The 22,085-nt window shown below is 48.8% G+C and overlaps 1 protein-coding gene across 1 annotated transcript; it reads left to right on the top strand.

The window, feature by feature from the left end:
* The first annotated feature begins 17,225 nt into the window (after positions 1 to 17,225).
* On the top strand, positions 17,226 to 18,191 carry LOC135886543 (olfactory receptor 52B2-like). The gene has a single exon (XM_065414295.1). The coding sequence runs from the start codon at positions 17,226 to 17,228 to the stop codon at positions 18,189 to 18,191; it is 966 nt and encodes a 321-aa protein (XP_065270367.1).
* The last annotated feature ends 3,894 nt before the right edge of the window (positions 18,192 to 22,085 follow it).

Here is a 22,085-nt window from a genome sequence, read left to right as displayed (position 1 = left end):
CCTGAAGCTCCACCAGATGCCAGAGCATGTCTGTTTGATCACACAGCAGCCCCAGCACTGCAGCCTGCCACCTCTCATCTCGAGCATCCCTCATGGCCTCACGTTCTCTGGCATCTTTCCTGTACTTTGATACCGTGTCCTTCCACTCATTCAGATGAGCTCTTTCATTGCGGGTCGATTCCATGATTTCAGAGAACATTTCATCTCGCGTCCTTTTTTTTACCACCTTATCTGAGATAACCTTCGGGACGGAGGAGGGAGGCTTGAAAAATTTGCAGCTGGGAAAAAAGGGAGAGAAGTATTTAAAAAGATACATTTTACAGAACAATGCTTATACTCTTTCACGGTGAACAACACTATTCACATTATATAGCACATGTGATTTCGATACAAGGTCGCATTTTGCATCTTAATATTGAGTGCCTGGGGCTTTGGTGTTAGAGATCACAGACACAGGTCCGGGCAACAGAATTCGGCTTGCATGCGGCCATGGTAAGCCACTGTCTTTCGGCTTCTGCAACCTTCCTAAAAGCAGCGCCCTCCTTTCCCACATACCAAGCAAAGCCCGTTGAGTGCTGCGGTTTTCCTGTTAATGTGCAGCAGCAGAAACCAAACTAACCCCCCGCATCCAATTCTCTGGGATGATTGCTTTATCCCTCCCCCCACCATGTGGCTGGTATCAAGGAAGATCCCTGCTGTCCAGAGCGGTCACAATGGTGCACTGTGGGATAGCTCCCAGAGGCCAATAGCGTCGAATTGTGGCCACACTAACCCTAATTCGAAATGGCAATGTCGATTTCAGAGCTACTCCCCTCGTTGGGGAGAAGTACAGAAATCGATTTTAAGAGCCCTTTATTTCAAAGTAAAGGGCTTCGTTGTGTGGACAGGTGCAGGGTTAATTCGATTTAACACTGCTAAATTCAACCTAAACTCATAGTGTAGACCAGGCCTAACACAGGGATCTGGCCCATTGCTGGCTTCACATCCCCATTATTCTCAGATTCATTATTTTCAAGGCCAGAAGGCACCATTGTGCTCATCCAGTCTGATTCCCTGCACCTCAGAGGCTGGAGACCTGCCCCCAAATAATTCCCAAAGCATAACATTTAGAAAAACATCCCGCCTTGAATCCACCACAACCCTTGTAAATTGTTCCAATGGTTAATTCCCCTCGCTGTTAGAAATGGCGGCGAACAGCAGAGGCTAACAGAGGGAGTTTTCCTGGGAGCTGTCCGAGAGGAGGTACGCTAAGTGCTGCATTAGGGGGGCTGTGTTGGTGGGCCTTGAGTGGGCCTGACTGGTATATAAGGGCAGTCAGCAGCGAACTAGCTGAGCAGCGAACAGCAGAGGCTAACAGAGGGAGTTTGCCTGGGAGTTCGCCTGGGGAGAGCTCACTGAGGCTTTCATCTGCAGGTTTCTCTGAGTAGTTCCTGCAACAGCTGAGGAAGCTCTTAAGAAGAAGGTGATATGGAAGGTGAGCGATCAGCTGTTGTAACCTGCACAGGTTGTGCCATGTTTCTCTTTCTTCCACAGGACAGAAGCGACTTTGTCTGTACAAAGTGCAAGCTGGTCTCCATATTGGAAGAGAAGCTTCGAGGTCTGGAGAAATGAGTATCAACTCTGCATTGCATAAGGGAAAATGAAGATTTCCTGGACACACGTCAGGAGATGCTTCTACGGCCACAATGTTCTGAAGATTCAGAGCAGGCGCAGCAGGGACAGATGGATGATGAAGAAGTTTGGCAGCATGTGACCTCCAGAAGGAGAAAGAGGAGCGTCCATGTACCAGCAATGGAGATACAGGTGAGCAATCATTTCCATGTTCTCTCTACAGGTACTAATGCGGAGAGTGGAGTAGATGACCCATCTGAGGGAAGGGAGCAGAAGGAGACTCCACCGATTGGAAGGCAAAAGATGCACTGTCCTAGGGATGGGGGGTCCACGACCACCACTCCCAAGAGGAGGAGTAGGAAGGTGGTCGTGGTCGGGGACTGCCTCCTCAGGGGGACTGAGTCATCTATCTGCCGCCCCGACTGGGAAAACCGAGAGGTCTGCTGCTTGCCAGGAGCTAGGATACACGATGTGACGGAGAGACTGCCGAGACTCATCAAGCCCTCGGATCGCTACCCCTTCCTGCTTCTCCACGTGGGCACCAATGATACTGCCAAGAATGACCTTGAGCGGATCACTGCAGACTACGTGGCTCTGGGAAGAAGGATAAAGGAGTTTGAGGCGCAAGTGGTGTTCTCGTCCATCCTCCCTGTGCAAGGAAAAGGCCTGGGTAGAGACCGTTGAATCGTGGAAGTCAACGAATGGCTAGGCAGGTGGTGTCGGAGAGAAGGCTTTGGATTCTTCGACCATGGGATGGTGTTCCAAGAAGGAGGAGTGCTGGGCAGGGACGGGCTCCACCTAACGAAGAGAGGGAAGAGCATCTTCGCCAGCAGGCTGGCTAACCTAGTGAGGAGGGCTTTAAACTAGGTTCACCTGGGGAAGGAGACCAAAGCTCTGAGGTAAGTGGGGAAATGGGATCCTGGGAGGAAGCACAAGCAGGAGAGCGCAAGAGGGGAGGACTCCTGTCTCATACTGAGAAAGAGGGACGATCAATGAGTTATCTTAAGTGCCTATACACAAATGCAAGAAGCCTGGGAAACAAGCAGGGAGAACTGGAAGTCCTGGCACAGTCAGGGAACTATGATGCAATTGGAATAACAGAGACTTGGTGGGATAACTCACATGACTGGAGTACTATCATGGATGGATATAAACTGTTCAGGAAGGACAGGCAGGGCAGAAAAGGTGGGGGAGTGGCGTTGTATGTAAGAGAGGAGTATGACTGCTCAGAGCTCTGGTATGAAACTGCAGAAAAACCTGAGTGTCTCTGGATAAAGTTGAGAAGTGTGAGCAACAAGGGTGATGTCGTGGTCGGAGTCTGCTACAGACCACCAGACCAGGGGGATGAGGTGTACGAGGCTTTCTTCTGGCAACTAGCAGAAGTTGCTAGATCACAGGCCCTGGTTCTCATGGGAGACTTTAATCACCCTGATATCTGCTGGGAGAGCAATACAGTGGTGCACAGACAATCCAGGAAGTTTTTGGAAAGTGTAGGGGACAATTTCCTGGTGCAAGTGCTGGAGGAACCAACTAGGGGCAGAGCTTTTCTTGACCTGCTGCTCACAAACAGGGAAGAATTAGTAGGGGACGCAAAAGTGGATGGGAACCTGGGAGGCAGTGACCATGAGATGGTCGAGTTCAGGATCCTGACACAAGGAAGAAAGGAGAGCAGCAGAATACGGACCCTGGACTTCAGAAAAGCAGACTTTGACTCCCTCAGGGAACAGATGGGCAGGATCCCCTGGGAGAATAACATGAAGGGCAAAGGGGTCCAGGAGAGCTGGCTGTATTTTAAAGAATCCTTATTGCGGTTGCAGGAACAAACCATCCCGATGTGTAGAAAGAATAGTAAATATGGCAGGCGACCAGCTTGGCTAAACAGTGAAATCCTTGCTGATCTTAAACGCAAAAAAGAAGCTTAGAAGAAGTGGAAGATTGGACAAATGACCAGGGAGGAGTATAAAAGGGGAAATATAGTGCCCATCTATAAAAAGGAAAAGGGCAAATATAGTGCCCATCTATAAAAAGATGGAAAAGGGCAAATATAGTGCCCATCTATAAAAAGGGAAATAAAAACAACCCAGGAAACTACAGACCAGTTAGTTTAACTTCTGTGCCAGGGAAGATAATGGAGCAAGTAATTAAGGAAATCATCTGCAAACACTTGGAAGGTGGTAAGGTGATAGGGAACAGCCAGCATGGATTTGTAAAGAACAAATCATGTCAAACCAATCTGATAGCTTTCTTCGATAGGATAACGAGTCTTGTGGATAAGGGAGAAGCTGTGGATGTGGTATACCTAGACTTTAGTAAGGCATTTGATACGGTCTCGCACGATATTCTTATCGACAAACTAGGCAAATACAATTGAGATGGGGCTACTATAAGGTGGGTGCATAACTGGCTGGATAACCATACTCAGAGAGTTGTTATTAATGTTTCCCAATCCTGCTGGAAAGGCATAACGAGTGGGGTTCCGCAGGGGTCTGTTTTGGGACTGGCTCTGTTCAATATCTTCATTAACGACTTAGATATTGGCATAGAAAGTACGCTTATTAAGTTTGCGGATGATACCAAACTGGGAGGGATTGCAACTGCTTTGGAGGACAGGGTCATAATTCAAAATGATCTGGACAAATTGGAGAAATGGTCTGAGTTAAACAGGATGCAGTTTAACAAAGACAAATGCAAAGTGCTCCACTTAGGAAGAAAAAATCAGTTTCACACATACAGAATGGGAAGAGACTGTCTAGGAAGGAGTACGGCAGAAAGGGATCTAGGGGTTATAGTGGACCACAAGCTAAATATGAGTCAACAGTGTGATGCTGTTGCAAAAAAAGCAAACATGATTCTGGGATGTATTAACAGGTGTGTTGTGAGCAAGACACGAGAAGTCATTCTTCCGCTCTACTGTGCTCTGGTTAGGCCTCAGCTGGAGTATTGTATCCAGTTTTGGGCACCGCATTTCAAGAAAGATGTGGAGAAATTGGAAAGGGTCCAGGGAAGAGCAACAAGAATGATTAAAGGTCTTGAGAACATGACCTATGAAGGAAGACTGAAAGAATTGGGTTTGTTTAGTTTGGAAAAGAGAAGACTGAGAGGGGACATGATAGCAGTTTTCAGGAATCTAAAAGGGTGTCATAAGGAGGAGGGAGTAAACTTGTTCACCTTAGCCTCTAAGGATAGAACAAGAAGCAATGGGCTTAAACTGCAGCAAGGGAGGTCTAGGTTGGACATTAGGAAAAAGTTCCTAACTGTCAGGGTGGTTAAACACTGGAATAAATTGCCTAGGGAGGTTGTGGAATCTCCATCTCTGGAGATATTTAAGAGTAGGTTAGATAAATGTCTATCAGGGATGGTCTAGACAGTATTTGGTCCTGCCATGCGGGCAGGGGACTGGACTCGATGACCTCTCGAGGTCCCTTCCAGTCCTAGAATCTATGAATCTATGAAAAATATTGCTCAGGCATGCTGGAGTGAAATCAGGAAGGCCAAATCACACTTGGAGTTGCAGCTAGCAAGAGATGTTAAAAGTAACAAGAAGGGTTTCTTCAGGTATGTTAGCAACAAGAAGAAAGTCAAGGAAAGTGTGGGCCCCTTACTGAATGAGGGAGGCAACCTAGTGACCGAGGATGTGGAAAAAGCTAATGTACTCAATGATTTTTTTGCCTCTGTCTTCACAAACAAGGTCAGCTCCCAGACTGCTGCACTGGGCAGCACAAAATGGGGAGAAGGTGACCAGCCCTCTGTGGAGAAAGCAGTGGTTCTGGACTATTTAGAAAAACTGGACGTGCACAAGTCCATGGGGCCGGATGCGCTGCATCCGAGGGTGCTAAAGGAGTTGGCGGATGTGATTGCAGAGCCATTAGCCATTATTTTTGAAAACTCATGGCGATCGGGGGAGGTCCCGGATGACTGGAAAAAGGCTAATGTAGTGCCCATCTTTAAAAAAGGGAAGAAGGAGGATCCGGGGAACTACAGGCCAGTCAGCCTCACATCAGTCCCTGGAAAAATCATGGAGCAGGTCCTCAAGGAATCAATTATGAAACACTTAGAGGAGAGGAAAGTGATCAGGAACAGTCAGCATGGATTCACCAAGGGGAAGTCGTGCCTGACTAACCTAATTGCCTTCTATGATGAGATAACTGGCTCTGTGGATGAGGGGAAAGCAGTGGATGTGTTATTCCTTGACTTTAGCAAAGCTTTTGATACGGTCTCCCACAGTATTCTTTCTGCCAAGTTAAAGAAGTATGGGCTGGATGAATGGACTGTAAGGTGGATAGAAAGCTGGCTAGATCGTCGGGCTCAACGGGTAGTGATCAATGGCTGCATGTCTAGTTGGCAGCCAGTTTCAAGCGGAGTGCCCCAAGGGTCGGTCCTGGGGCCGGTTTTGTTTAATATCTTTATTAATGATCTGGAGGATGGAGTGGACTGCACTCTCTGCAAGTTTGCCGATGACACTAAACTAGGAGGCGTGGTAGATACACTAGAGGGTAGGGATCGGATACAGAGGGACCTAGACAAATTAGAGGATTGGGCCAAAAGAAACCTGATGAGGTTCAACAAGGACAAGTGCAGAGTCCTGCACTTAGGACGGAAGAATCCCATGCACAGCTACAGACTAGGGACCGAATGGCTAGGTAGCAGTTCTGCAGAAAAGGACCTAGGGGTCACAGTGGACGAGAAGCTGGATATGAGTCAACAGTGTGCTCTTGTTGCCAAGAAGGCTAACGGCATTTTGGGCTGTATAAGTAGGGGCATTGACAGCAGATCGAGGGACGTGATCGTTCCCCTTTATTCGACATTGGTGAGGCCTCATCTGGAATACTGTGTCCAGTTTTGGGCCTCACACTACAAGAAGGATGTGGAAAAATTGGAAAGAGTCCAGCGGAGGGCAACAAAAATGATTAGGGGTCTGGAGTGCATGACTTATGAGGAGAGGCTGAGGGAACTGGGATTGTTTAGTCTCCAGAAGAGAAGAATGAGGGGGGATTTGATAGCAGCCTACAGCTACCTGAAGGGGGGTTCCAAAGAGGATGGAACTCGGCTGTTCTCAATGGTGGCAGATGACAGAACAAGGAGCAATGGTCTCAAGTTGCAGTGGGGGGAGGTCTAGGTTGGATATTAGGAAACACTATTTCACTAGGAGGGTGGTGAAGCACTGGAATGCGTTACCTAGGGAGGTGGTGGAGTCTCCTTCCTTGGAGGTTTTTAAGGCCCGGCTTAACAAAGCCCTGGCTGGGATGATTTAGTTGGGAATTGGTCCTGCTTTGAGCAGGGGGTTGGACTAGATGACCTCCTGAGGTCCCTTCCAACCCTGATATTCTATGATTCTTTGATTCTATGAAATCTCCACTTTATTTCCAGTCTGAATGTGTCTAGCTTCCACTTCCAGCATTGGATAGTGTGAGACTTTTCTTCGCTAGGGAGCAGAGCCCATTGTTAAATATTTGTTCCCTGTGTAGATACTTACACACTGGGAACAGACTTAACTTTCTGTTTGTTAAACCAAACCGATTGTTCTCTTTGAGCCTGTCACTATCAGGCAGGGTTTCTAATCCTTTACTCATTCCCGTGGCTCTTCTCTGAGCCCTCTCCAATGGATCAGCATCTTTCTGGGGTCTGCCCATTTCGGGGAGCAGAGAGGTAGGGGCTGCCAATGCCATCGCTGCTCACAAAGATGTCATCGGTGATGTCACAGTCAGCCCAGCTGGCGGGGAGTAGAGAAGTGGGAGCTGGTATGCATGATTTGGGCCTGGATTCTGGCATTACGCAGGGCAGGGGAGGTCGGTTCCCTTCTTCTAACTAAGACTAAGAATATTACCACAGTGAAGCAAACCCAGCCCCCCTGCACTCCGGCTCTCCTCGGCCCTCCCTGAGCCTCACTAAGCATGGCTGAGAGCGGAGAGATCACTCTCGCCTGCCCAGTGATCGCCGCCAACCCCCGCATCATCCGAGTCACGGTGGAAACCCCCACGGTGAAGGAGGCGTTTGTGAGGAAGCCAGAAGGCCCTGCACCTCGACTCTGCAGTCAGCCGTGACTCTCAGCCAGCGTGTAAAACAAAAGGTTTATTTGTCGAAGGAACAGAATGTAGAACAGAACTTGTTAGTGCAGAAATCAGTGACTTTCAGCAAAGTCCATCTTGGGGGACCCTGGGCTGGACACCCCGGACTCCCCTCTCTCCGAGTGCCCCACAGCAGACTGCCCAGCTTCCAGAGGCCCGACATCTGACATGCCTGTTGCTCCTCCTCCTGTTGTTTGTCTCGCTTCCCGGGCAAAGTGTCACCTGGTTGCATCCCCCTGTGATGATTTGGATCACAGAGACCTCCTTGGGACTGTCACCTGGGCCTCCAGAACCCTGCCTTGTTGAGCCAGATACGCCAGCCTGCTGCAACTCAGACCCAGGTCTAGGCTATGCCCCCAAAGCTGCAGACTTTAACCAAAAACAGCTCAGCAGATTACCTCTCTAGCACCCTGACACCCATTTCCCAATGGCATCCAACCCCCAAATAAATCTGTTTTACTCTGTATAAAGCTTATACAGGATAAACTCATAAAATATCCACCCTCTATAACACTGATAGACAGATATGCACAGCTGTTTGCTCCCCAAGACTTGTCACTAAAAGCTGTGTAGTGTAGAAAAGGCCTTATTCTCCTAACTCTAGACATAGAAATAATACATGCAAACAAATAGGATGAACACACTCAGTAGATGATAAGCTTTGTAATGATACCTTACAAGAGACCTTTTGCATAAAGCATATTCCAGTTACATCACATATTTACATTTATAAGTGTATTTTCATAAAGCATATGGAGTGCAACATCACACTCCCTCTTTGGTCTCAGGTGACGGAGGGCACCGGCCATCGCTTACGTGCAGGCAGCTGGAGCCGCCTCACCTGGCCCAGAGGGCCTCTGTAAAAGTCACACACCCTTAGTCCCACCACCTAGTCATTGGTGCAGCACACAGGGAAACTGAGGCACACACAGTATTCATGCAAAAACGTAAGACTCAAATACGCTTGTGTACAACATAATAAGGAGGAAAAACCCATTGTGTCACAGGTGCGTACTAGCGCCAAAGGGCCCTGTAGACTGATGTTCAAGACCTGTGGTCCCTGACACTCAGACAGTAATGGAGACAGAGTCAAACAGGCCGATGGCAGCCTTCTCTCCTGCCGCCCTTTACTATTGCTGCCAGTCAAGTCTGGACTGAGAAGACAAATTCTCTGACTCTGCCCCTCGCTGACAGAAGCAATCAGGACAGCCCACCGGACCCGGAATCCCTAGGGGACATTACCCAGTGATAATCCTAGACATGTAGGACTGGAAGGGACCTCAACGGGTCATCTAGTCCAGGCCCCTACACTCAAGGCAAACAGTTTCCAAAGTGGCTGCTGATTTAAAGGGTTTCAGGATGGGACGCCGGGGCACCGGAATGAGGGGGACGAAGGGCCTTGTCCCCATCACTTTTAAAAGTTGGAGGGCTAAGTCCTCCCAATGTTTACCAGCCAGAAGGGCGAGCGACGGGGAAGGGGGCAGAGAGGAGTGAATGGGGGCTCGGGGAGAAGGGGTGGGATGGGGCCTCAGGGGAACGGGCCGTGTGAGGGTGGGGCCTCAGGGGGAGGGGCGGTGCAGGCAGCGGCTTGGGGAGGAGGGGTGAGGTGGGTTTTCAGGGGCAGAGGCGGGGCAAGTCGGGGCCTTGGGGAAAGGGGCAGTGCGGGGGGGGGGGCAGGCCACAGTTCAGGCACCGGTGGGCCCCCCCGCCACACACACTTTTTGGAGCTTCTCCCCCTCCTGTTTGGATGCTGAGCTTCAGTCATTCAGGATCTGGCTTTTCACAGCCGCTGAGCACCTGCAACTCCAGTGGCAGAGCGTGGGAGCTGCGAGAGCTCAGCACCTCTTGAAATCTTGGCTGAGGTGAGTCCCAGGTTGGGGGCTGCAGCAGGTCAACTCTGCACCTTGGTAGAGGAACATGGGAACCACCAGATTGGGTCAGAGCCGGGTCCATCTAGCCCAGTAGCCCATGGCCAGCACCAGATGCTTCAGAAGAAGCTGTGAAAATCTCTCATGAGGGGGATATGGGTAATCTTCCCCTCACAGCCTGGGTCCCATCCTTATCTCTAACAGAGATTGGCTTCAACCCTGAGCCATGGGGGTCACTCTCCCTTCCAAAATGTGTGTTGTCATTAGGTCTGGTAACTCTGGGTATTTTTGATACCCAGATAAATGTCCAATCCCTTTATGAATCTTGCTAAAGTTTTGGCCTCAACAAAATCCTGCAGCAGTGAGTTCCACAGTTTGATTACTTGTTTTGTGAGAAAGTAGTTCCTTGTATTGGTTTTTATTTGCCACCTTTTACTTTCCTTGCATGTCTCTTGTTCCTGTGTAATGAGGTAGAGCAGCTCCTGATTTCCCCTCTCTCTACCACCTACCATCTTACATATACACATAGAGCGAGACAAGGGGCGGGGGAGGTGATATATTTTATTGGGCCAACTTCTGTTGGGGAGAGCGACAAGCTATCGAGCTACATGGAGCAGATATTCAGGTCTGAGAAAGGTACTCGGGATGTCCCTACTAAATACAAGGTGGAACAGATAGTTTAGTGTGAGTAGTTTGCACCTGTTCAAAGGGACCATTCAAGGTGAACAGGCCAACAGAAGTTGGTCCAGTAAAAGATATTCCGTCCCCCACCTTGTCTTCTAATATCCTGGGACTGACGGAGCTACAACGACATGGCACACACACATATAGGTTTTCAGGATGGTTGCACTAAGTGAGACTAAAGGCTGTCTGTAAAAACGACTGTGATGGTTCTCACAGCTCCCAGCACTGTGAGTCACCCGGTTACCCCCTGACTCCAGGATCCAATTTTTCATAAGAACGTCCCCGCACCCGGAGATGTCCCCGCACCAGGAGATGTCTCCTCTGTGAAAGGATCCAGACGGCCGCTCCCCACTCTGTGTTATCCTGAAACAGTCTTTTGTCTCTGTTCATAGGCAGGGTAATCCTGTCTGTTGTAATGTCCCTTCATTGTTTGCAGTTGTCTCTGATGGTTTTCCATTGATAATCTTGGGCTGCAGCAAGGGTGGAGAACTGAGCCTGGCATTACATCCCTGGGTAACCAGGGTGGGGTGATGATGTCCTCCTGGAATGGCCATCACCAAGACACACTATGACCTGGTGACTAACTTCTACTCCAAGTCCATAAAGCTCATTGTCAATATCAATATGTTACTTGTTAACTATTACCCAGACATGCATTTTGCAATAGTTGTGAAGCTTGGCAAGTTACGAGCTTTCCGCACACACCTTACATGCTACTCTTTATGGGTAAATATTCCATAAGCCTTGTGTGTGGTGTAGTGAGTTTGTCAGGCCTGAGATGTGAGCTGTTTGCAAGGAAGAGGGAACTCTTTGCTGGGGGCCTCAGTGTCACAAGGACCTTTGTAAATAACGTACAAAAGGAGAAATGATCAGACAAGTGAGAGGAGGAAAGGGTTAATTCTCTGCTGCTCTTCACCACCTGAGCCAGTCTCAGAGGCAGGTCCCTGGGGCTCTGTGCTGGCTCTGAGCCCCCCCGGGGATTCCCAGGGCAGCAGTATAAATATCCCTGTACCTCAGCCCCAGTCAGTGCAGATTCCCCGCCGCCTGCAGCTCCCCGACCCGGTCACAGGCAGAGATTCCTCCTCCCCAGCTGGGGCCGGAGCCTGGTGAGTCGTTTGCATGGAATGAGGCTGTGAAGGGGCGAATGGAAACACATGAAAGCTGTGCAGTGTTTGAGCTGGGGTTGGATAGAATGGGGGTGTGTAACTCTGAGTGCAGGGGCAGGACGGGAGCCGGGGCACTGAGATAACGCTCCTGTGACTGCGCTGAGGTTCAGTGTTAGGAAGAAGTCGCTGGGTTACCCTGATCCACTTCCACGTACGTCACTGGGGTCTTGATGTTGACCTCAGTGGGCTCTGGACTGTGCCATTCTTGGTTACATGCCTGTTCAGAGTAAATCTACTCAGGCCCTGTAATATTCTACACCCCAAATTCCGAGGCCTTCACTCAGGCAACACTTCCATTAACGCCATAAGGGCCCCAGGCCTGGGTCTGTTCCGGTTGTCAGAAATTAGCTGGTTTCAAGGAGCATAGCTGTGAATGTCCGAACTGTAGGACCCAGGAGCAGCTGATTCTAAGGGCTGCTTTGATACCGATGTTCCAGCTTCTTAGGGTGACCAGATCTCCCTACTCTGAATACGGTACACCTGGTAAAATTACCCGTATTCAAGTGAGTTCCATCGCAATCAATCAGAACTATACAGTACAAATGTTCAAATTAACAACAAGTTGACTGAGCCCCTGTTAAAAACAACTACGGCATAGCTGGATTCTTTTTAACTACTATCTTCTCTTTAAGTCTTTAGGGTTCACACAGGGAGGGGTGACACACACAGCCCTAGCCCCCCCCACACACACACAGACGGGGAGAGCTCACACACACACCCTCCTGTACACCTCTCTCACAGAGGGGGGGTTACCGACCAACCGACCTGACCCTCTCTCTCTGGCACGCTATGCCCTTCATGCCTGCCTGGGACCCTGGGATGGACCCGCCTCTTCTGCTACCTTGCGCTCTGTCTTTGCAAGGCAACCTGTGGGGGGGAGGGGGAATGCAAATTCACATACCACCTCCCCCCCAGATTTCTGCCAGGGTCACACCAGAATGTGTGCAGCAGCTGCCTTTCAGCACAGAGCGGGAGGGAAGGGACAGGAGCTGCTTCCAGTTGCCGGGGAGTAGGAGGGACGGGGAAGGGATTAGAGCATAAGATCGGCCAGATTGGGTCAGGCCAATGGTCCATCCAGCCCAGTATCCTGTCTACCGACAGTGGCCAATGCCAGGTGCCCCAGAAGGAATGAACAGAACAGGGAATCAGCATGTGACCCATCACCTGTCACCTAATCACAGCATCTGACAAACAGAGGCTAGAGACACCATTCCTTCCCATCCTGGCTAATAGCCATTGATGGTCCTATCCTCCATGAATGTATCTAGTTCTTTTTTTATCCCTGTTATAGTCTTGGCCTTCACAACATCCTCTGGCAAAGAGTTCCACAGGTTGACTGTGGCTTGTACAAAGAAATACTTCCTCTTTTTTGTTTCTAACCTGCTGCCTATTAATTTCAATTGGTGACCCCTAGTTCTTTTGTTATAAGAAGGAGTAAATAACACTTCCTTATTTACTTTCTCCACACCAGTCATGATTTTATAAACCTCTATTATATCCCCCCTTGTCATCTCTCTTCCAAGCTGAAAAGTCCCAGTCTTATCAATCTCTCCTTATATGGCAGCCGTTCCATAACCCTAATCATTTTGTTGCCCTTTTCCGTACCTTTTCCAATTCCAATATATCAATTTTTCAGATGGGGTGACCACATCTGCATGCAGTATTCAAGACGGGGCGTACCATAGATTTATACAGAGGCAATATGACATCTTCTGTCTTGCTTTCTATCCCTTTCTTAATGATTCCCAACATTCTGTTCACTTTTCGGACGGCCATTACATACTGAGTGGATGTTTTCTGAGAACTATCCACAATGATGTCAAGATCTCTTTCTTGAGTGGTAACAGCTAATTTAGACCCCATCATTTTATATGTATAGTTGGGATCTGAAGAAGTGAGGTTCTTACCCACGAAAGCTTATGCTCCCAATACTTCTGTTAGTCTTAAAGGTGCCACAGGACCCTCTGTTGCTTTTTATAGTTGGGATGATGGTTTCCGATGGGCATTACTTTGCATTTATCAATATTGAATTTCATCTGCCATTTTCTTGTCCAGTCACCCAGTTTTGAGAGATCCTTCTGTAGCTCTTCGCACTCTGCCTGGGACTGAACTGTCTTGAGAAGTTTTGTATCATCTGCAAATTTTGCCACTTCACTGTTTACCCCTTTTTCCAAATCATGTATGAATATCTTGAATAGGACTGGGCCCCATACAGATCCCTGGGGGACAGCACTATTTACCTCTCTCCATTCTGAAAACTGTCCATTTATTCCTACCCTTTGTTTCCTATCTTTTAACCAGTTACCAATCCATGAGAGAACCTTCCCTCTTATCCCATGACAGCTTACATTGCTTAAGAGCCTCTTGTGAAAGACCTTGTCAAAGGCTTTCTGAAAACCTAAGTACACTCTATCCACTGGATCCCTTTTGTCCACATGCTTGTTGACCCCCTGAAATAATTCTAGCAGATTGGTGAGGCATGATTTCCCTTTAGAAAAAACATGTTGACTCTTCCCAACAAATTATGTTCATCTCTGTGTCTGACAATTTTCTTCTTTACTATCATTTCAACCAGTTTGCCAGGTACTGAAGTCAGACTTACCGGCCTGTAATTGCCGGGGTCACCTCTGGAGCCTTTTTAAAAATTGTCATCACATTAGCTATCCTCCAGTCATCTGGTGCAGAGGGTGATTTAATTGGTAGGTTACAGACTACAGTTAATACTTCTGCAATTTCACATTTGAGTTCCTACAGAACTCTTGGGTGAATCCCATCTGGTCCTGGGGACTTATTGGTGTTTAGTTTATCAATTTGTTCCAAAACCTCCTCTAATGACACCTCAATCTGGGACAGTTCCTCAGATTCCTCACCTAAAATGAATGGCTCAGGTTTGGGAATCTCCCTCACATCCTCAGCTGTGAAGATGAACTGGCTCGTGTCTTTGCAGAGCGCATCTCTTCTCTTCTCCCCTCCCCTCAACCCCCCGCCCCCCCGGCGTTCCCTTTGCTGGAAGCAGCTTGTTCCTTCCTGCCTGCACAGTATCAAAAGGCATCTAAACCTCCAGGCTGCTGCTGACCACGCAAGGTAACCCAGCAGCCTCCTGTCCCCCAGGTACAGCACGGGCAGGAAGGGGTTAAGCCCTAAGGCTGCATTGTGCCCCAGGGCCCAGGGAAGCTGACTGCAGGGGTTCAGTGCTCCAGGATAGAGAGGTGACTCAGCAGGGGAGGGTGTCTAGGGGACAGAGCAGCCCAGCACCCCCAGGGGCAGGATCCAGGCTGGGGGGTGAAAAGGGGGCTAAGCCCCTGCCGTGGGGGCCTGCTGTGAAACCTGCAGGGTCGGGGCATGAACAGGCTGGAAATTGCTTCCCCCTCCCCCCCCCGCCACTCCACAGCTTAGCTGAGGGGCAGAGAGGCTTCCCCGTGCCAGCGCTGTGCGGTGCTTTGGCACATGCAGGTCTCATCACCTCCTGGCCAGCGCCTCGGGCCGGAAGGTCTGGGGCTTTCCCAGGGCGCCGGCCCAGGCAGGGGCAGTGGGGGAAGGAAGGAGCCTGCCAGCCAGCCTGCTAGTGAGCTGAGTGCTCTGACGAGGGGCTGGTTCTCCGCACAGCGCTGGGAGCGGGACGTGCCCCGCTGGGGGGGACATGGAGGAGCAGTGGGGCTGGTTGGGGAGGGCAAAGGGGCAAAGCAGGGAGAGGACAGCGAGAGGAGGAGCATGTAAAGGGCTGATGGGTGGGCAGCAGAGGCGACACGTAACCACGGCCTGGTGCCTGCCCACACTCACCGGCCACTGCAGCTCACAGTGCGCAGCCAGTGATGGTGGGACACGGGGCGGGGGGTGGGGCCCTGATGGCCAAGAGCCGGCACATAGGGTGGGCTCCGCTGAGGGAGCAGCAGGGGGAGCAGCCGGCCCCGTATGCTGCATCTTTGCTCTGCCACCATCCTTCCACACCCACCCCCATCGTTGGGCCTAGACTCCCCCACTCACCGTTGGTAGGCGGGCATCTGGGAAGGAGGGATCTGGCCAGTATCAGGACCTGCTAGTACGGATGGGGGGGAGATAGAAAATACGGGACAAGTTGCCTGCTTGAAGAAAAAGTTTGGACACCTGCACGAGGGCTTAAATACGGGACTGCCCCTTTAAAAATGGGAAGTTTGGTCCCCCTCCACCTACTGCAGCTGTAGTTCTCTGGAGCAGAGCTACCAGCTCGGCTAGGCTTAAAATATTGCGTCGGCGCAGCTGCACCGCTGTGGTGCGTTACTGGAGACGCTCTGTGCTGATGGCGGAGAGCTCCCCCGGCAGATTAGTTAATCCTCCTCCCCGAGAGGCGGTAGCTATGTCTACACAGGGGGTCAGGTCGGTGTATCTATGTCGCTCATGGGTGTGGATTTTTCACAACCCAGAGCAACGTAGTTATCCCGATATAGGTCTGTAATGTATACCAGAGCTTAATTGAGATTGTCCCACATATTTAGGACCAAATCCTGAAAACACTTGCAACTTTACTCAGGTGAGTATTTTCATAAAAGTCAGTGGGAGTTGCTTGTGAATGAATTTACTCGTGTGCTTGAGTGTTGGTTGGGTCAAGGCCTCAGAGCCAGTAGGATCCAGCGGGGGGATTGTGACTGAAAGAGGTTCTGCTCTCACACCATTACTAACTGGGAGTGACTGCGCAGTAGTGAGTGTGAAACCAGTGTAAGTGCCAGAAGAACCAGTCGTGTAGCTGCTTTAACTCACTTTCACAGTCACTGCTTGAGCCCTGAGAGCAACTCTAACTAATGTGCAGAGGAGAGACTCTGCTGTGGACAGCAACACCAGGAGGGCATGCCCTGCTTCACCTGGGGCCAGAACCATCCAAACCATCTTCCCTCTTCTGGAATGGAGATGTTATGTCAGAGGGGCAGTACGTAACTTATTGTGGGTCACCAGTGTGGTAAAATGTTTGGCTGCGTGTGTGTGTGTTCTCTCTGTGTCCTGTCCCAGCTCTGAACAGACAGTTGGCATAGCAGACCTCGAGTGAACCACACAATGACCACAAGATCCGTTAAGGTACGAAGGCACCCAGCCAGGTTTATTGTCGATGAAGCACGGTACTAGTATCCTGAAGACTATAGACGAACACTAATACATGTATGCCAGTAATAATGAACCATCTCAGTGAACAGTGGGACTTTCCGTTCCTCCGTAGGCTAGACAGAGAAACTCACTTTCAGGCTCCATTTTATACATCAATACAAACAAGTTACATACTGACCCTCTAATGCAGTTAATTGACACCCTCTGACGTAGCCGGTTACCACCCATCACCTCGTACACCTCTATCCATCACACTGTCAACCTGACCATATCTTTAGGATGGGTAATCATTTTCCTGTTATCTTTAGGGAATGGGCTGATATCGAGGTGTTCTGATACAACCCTTCTGAAATTGTGTTTGCGTGAGTTCTCTGTGCCCAGCACCTCGTAGAAATGTGTGGTTTTGAAATATCAGCCCTGTGCTTGCCAGATTCTGTGAGCAGGGCCTGCCTCTAACTACCAGACTAATTTTGCTTTATATCAACAAGCCTTTGACCGTTACTTTAGCCCAGGCCTCAGGCCTCATGCTAGGCCTCTAATACAAGAGCTTATGTCTCAGGGTTTCTTCCTACTACAGTTGCGCAGTATGAGAGTGTTTCTGGATTTACGGTCACACACAACAGGCAATGAAGTTTTTGATGGTATCTATGATTCTCTCAACAAATGCATTCCAGTCCTAGCTGACACTACAGTTCTCACTGATTTTCTCTTTTGCTGTGAGTTACAGGAAAATGAATAGAAGATCCAAGTGATAGTACATGATGCCAGCTGACAATCACACTGCTTTTGACCCTGTTAGTTACATCCTGACCGGCATCCCGGGTACGGAGGAGTCTCATTTCTGGATTGCCATCCCCTTCTGTCTGATTTACGTTGCATCACTTTTTGGGAACTCTCTCCTACTATTCATCATACTAACAGAACGAAGCCTCCATGAGCCCATGTATCTATTAGTGTCCATGCTGGCCGCTGCTGATCTGCTGTTATCTACCACTACGGTGCCCAAGATGCTGGCTGTATTCTGGTTTAGAGCCGGAGAAATTTCTTTTACTGCCTGCCTGACCCAGATGTTTTTCATCCATGTCAGTTTTCTTGCCGAGTCAGCCATCTTGCTGGCCATGGCGTTTGATCGGTATGTTGCCATCTGCGATCCCCTGAGATACACCATCATACTAACCAAGTCTGTGATCGGGAAGATGGGGCTGGCAGTTGTCACAAGAAGTTTCTGTATCATTTTTCCTCTCATCGTTCTCACGAAGCAGCTGAAGTTCTGCAGAACCAACCTCCTGCCTCACGCCTATTGTGAGCATATGATCCTAGCCCGGCTGGCCTGCAATGACATCACAGTCCACGTCTGGTATGGTGTAGCTGTGGCTATTTTAGTAATTTGTTTAGATATTGTGCTCATTGCTGTATCATATGGGTTGATCCTCAGGGCCGTCTTCCTGCTCCCCACCAAGGAAGCCCGGCTCAAGGCTCTCCGCACCTGCGGCTCCCATGTCTGTGTCATACTGATGTTCTACGTGCCGTCTGTTTTCTCCTCTTTAGCACACCAGTTTGGGCACATCATCCCAGGTTATATTGTCAACCTACTGGCCAACCTCTATGTGCTCATTCCCCCCATGTTAAACCCCATTTTTTATGGCGTGACAACAAAAGAGATCCTGAAACGGGTGATCAATGTGTTTTATCGATGCTGCAGCAGAAGCTCCCTGCTGAGCTAAAGGAGGCAACAGAAAATGCTTTGGGACTTGGAAATTAAAGCCAGGTTTTCATTGGAACTCTAGGGGTGTTTTTACTATGTACTTACACTGTGTAAGCTCAAAAGCTGGTCTTTCTCGCCAACAGAATTTGGGTCCAATGAAAGCTATTTACTCCCCCACTTCATCTGTCTAGTATCCTGGGATTGACATGGCTACAACAGCACTGCGCACTGCCACAGAAGGCAGCCAGACCGAGTGAGTCTTGTTCTAAGTTGAAGGGAAATAGCAAAACAAAAAAGAACAAAGGTAAACATCAGCATGAGAGAGAGCACCGTGTGTGTATCTCCTGTCTGACAAGCTGCATCTGAGCTGGTCTCTTAATGGCAACAGAAAGCAGCAGCCAAGGGGGCCATGCCAAAGGCCAGTGGGAAGTGCACTTGGCTGCACATTGAGAGACACGGTCTCTAGTCTTGGTTCTGCCACCAATCTGCTGTGTCACCTTGGGTTACTTTCTTTCCTTCTCAAACTCCTAAATCCTTCTCAGGGTCACTGCTTTGCCGGCCTCAGTCCCCCATTCCGTAGCCAAGGCCTGCGTCCCATGGACCTTGTGTTTTGCTGCCTTATGACACATTTTGCAGTCCGGCTTCCCCAGGCTGATCTCGCACTCTTCCCTATACTCAGGGCTTCAAAGGGGTGGCAGGGTGGGAGAGAGATCGGGGGTGCTGTGGCCTGGTGCATTGGGCGAGGGGCTCATTTACACGTTCTCTTCAGTCCTCCCGACTGTGGGAGAGAGAGGGGGAATAGAACCATGTGTGTGCGATTAGCTGTGTCTTACTCTGTGCTAAAGGAATGTTTTGACACTGAGGATAACATGATGACTCCTTCTGGGGCTTGGAGGCTTGTTTGACCTTCTGCTAACGTCACACAACATCCAGCAGAAATGCTGTGGGAATCTTTTTTCCTTTTATACTCACCTTCCATTCCTGCAGCTGTTGAGAAGAAATGTCTCATAAGAACATAAGAACGGTATATACTTGGTCAGGCCAAAGGTCCACCTAGCCCACTGTCACGTTTTCCGACAGTGGCCAGTGCCAGGTGCTTCACGGGGGTGAACAGAACAGGACAATCATCAAGTGTTCCATCCCCTCTCGTCCCATCCTGGATTCTGGCGGTCAGAGGTTTTGGGACACCAGCAGCATGGGTTTGCACCCCCAATCATCTCAGCTTATAGCCATTGATGGACCTATCCTCCATTAACTTATCTAATTCTTTTTTTAATCCTTTGGCCATCACAACATCCCCTGGCAATGAGTTCCACAGGTTAGCTCTGTGCTCCATGAAAAAATACTTTCTCTTGTATTTATTAAATATACTGCCTATTTATTTCATCAGGTAACCCTTGGCTTTTGCATTGTGTGCATAAGTAAATAACATTTCTCTATTCACTTTCTCCACAACAGTCATGATTTTATAGACCTCTGTCATATCCTCCCTTAATTGTCTCTTTTCTAAGCTGAACAATCCAAGTCCTTTTAGTCTCTCCTCAGATGGAAGCCATTCTATACCCTTAATCATCTTTGTTACCCTTCTCTGACCGTTTCCAAATTATACTATGTCCTTTTTGAGGTGGGGCTACCAGCAGTGGGCACACTGTTGAAGGTGTGGCCGTACCATGGATTTATATAGTGGCAGTATAACATTTTCTATCCATTTCCTAATGGTTCTTAACAATCCGTTAGCCCTTTTGACCACTGCTGTGCATAGAGCGGAAATTTTCAAAGAACTACCCATGACGATTCCACAATCTCTTTATTGGGTGGTATCAGCTAATTTAGACCCCATCCTTACATATGTGTAGTTAGGATGATTTTTTCCAGTGTGCATCATTTTGCACTTATCAATGCTGAATTTCATCGGCCTTTTCATTGTCCAGTCATCCAGTTTTGTGAGATCCCTTTGTAACTTTTCTCAGTCAACTTTGGATTTAACTATCTTGAATAATTTTGTATCCTTGCAAACTTTGCTACTTCACTGTTCACTCCCTTTTCCGGATCATTAAGGAATGTGTTGAACAGCACTGGTCCCAGTACAGATCCATGAGGGACCCCGCTGTTTACCTTACTCTATTGTGAAAACGGACCATTAATTCCTACCCTTTGTTTCGAAGATTAGGGTTGGAAGGGACCTCAGGAGGTCATCTAATCCAATCACCTGCTCAAAGGAGGACCAACCCCAACTAAATCATCCCAGCCAGGGCTTTGTCAAACCGGGCCTTAAAAACCTCTAAGGATAGAGATTTTACCACCTCCCCAGGTATTCCATTCCAGTGCTTCACCTCCCTCCTGGTGAAATATTTTTTCCTAATATCCAACCTAGACCTCCCCCACTGCAACTTGAGACCATTGCTCCTTGTCCTGTCATCTGCCACCACTGAGAACAGCCGAGCTCCATCATCTTTGGAACCCGCTTTCAGGTAGTTGAAGGCTGCTATCAAACCAGCCTCTCCTCATAAATCATGTGCCCCAGCCCCCTAATCATTTCTGTTGCTCTCCGCTGGACTCTCTCCAATTTGTCTACATCTGTTCTGTAGTGGGAGGCCCAAAATTGGACCCCTTACTCCAGATGTGCCCTTACCAGTGCCGAATAGAAGGGAATAATCACTTCCCTCGATCTGCTAGCAATGCTCCTACTAAAGCAGCCCAATATGCCGTTAGCCTTCTTGGAAACAAGGGCACACTGCTGACTCATATCCAGCTTCTCGTCCACTGTAATCCCCAGGTCCTTTTCTGCAGAACTGCTGCTTAGCCAGTCTGTCCCCAGCCTGTAGCGTTCATGGGATTCTTCCATCCTAAGTGCACGACTCTGCACTTGTCCTTGCTGAACCTCATCAGATTTCTTTTGGCCCAATCCTCTAATTTGTCTAGGTCACTCTGGACCCTACTCCTCCACCGTATCTACCTCTCCCCCCAGCTTAGTGCTATCTGCAAACTTGCTGAGGGTGCAATCCATCCCATGATCCAGATCATTAATGAAGATGTTAAACAAAACCAGCCCCAGGACAGACACCTGGGGCACTCCGCTTGATACCAGCTGCCAACTAGACATTGAGCCATAGATCACAACCCATTGAGCCCAACGATCTAGCCAGCTTTATATCCACCTTATAGTCCATTCATCCAATCCATACTTTTTTAACTTGCTGGGTAGAATACTGTGGGAGACCGTATCAAAAGCTTTTCTAAAGTCAAGATATCTAAAGCCACTAGCCGACACCTACAGCCCCCAAATTAACCTCTCCAGTGCATCATCAAGGATCTACAACCTATCCTGAAGGATGATCCCTTATTCTCACAGACCTTGGGAGACAGGCCAGTCCTCGCTTACAGAGAGCCCCCCAACATGAAACACATACTCACCAGCAACTACACACTACACAACAAAAACACTAATCCAGGAACCAAACCCTGCAACAAACCCCGGTGCCAACTCTGTCTGCATAACTATTCAAGGGACACCATCATAGGACCTAACCACATCAACCACACCATCAGGGATTGTTCACCTGCACATCTACCAACGTGATATATGCCATCATGTGCCAGCAATGCCTCTCTGCCTTGTACATTGGCCAAACAGGACAGTCTCTATGCAAAAGAATAAATGGACACAAATCTGACATCAGGAATTACAACATTCAAAAACCAGTAGGAGAACACTTCAGCCTCCCTGGTCATTCAATAACGGACTTAAAAGTGGCAATTCTTCACCAAAAAAACTTCAAAAACAGACTCCAACATGAAACTGCAGAACTGGAATTAATTTGCAAACTGGACACCATCAAATTAGGCCTGAATAAAGACTGGCAATGGATTGTGTGACGTTTCAATCTATGTGATTTTATGAAAGTATGCTGAT

The sequence above is a fragment of the Emys orbicularis genome, chromosome 1, assembly GCF_028017835.1.
Source record: "Emys orbicularis isolate rEmyOrb1 chromosome 1, rEmyOrb1.hap1, whole genome shotgun sequence".
Taxonomy (NCBI): domain Eukaryota; kingdom Metazoa; phylum Chordata; order Testudines; family Emydidae; genus Emys; species Emys orbicularis.
The sequence above is the reverse complement of the archived record's forward strand: the minus strand, read 5'-3'. Positions and strand labels throughout refer to the sequence as shown.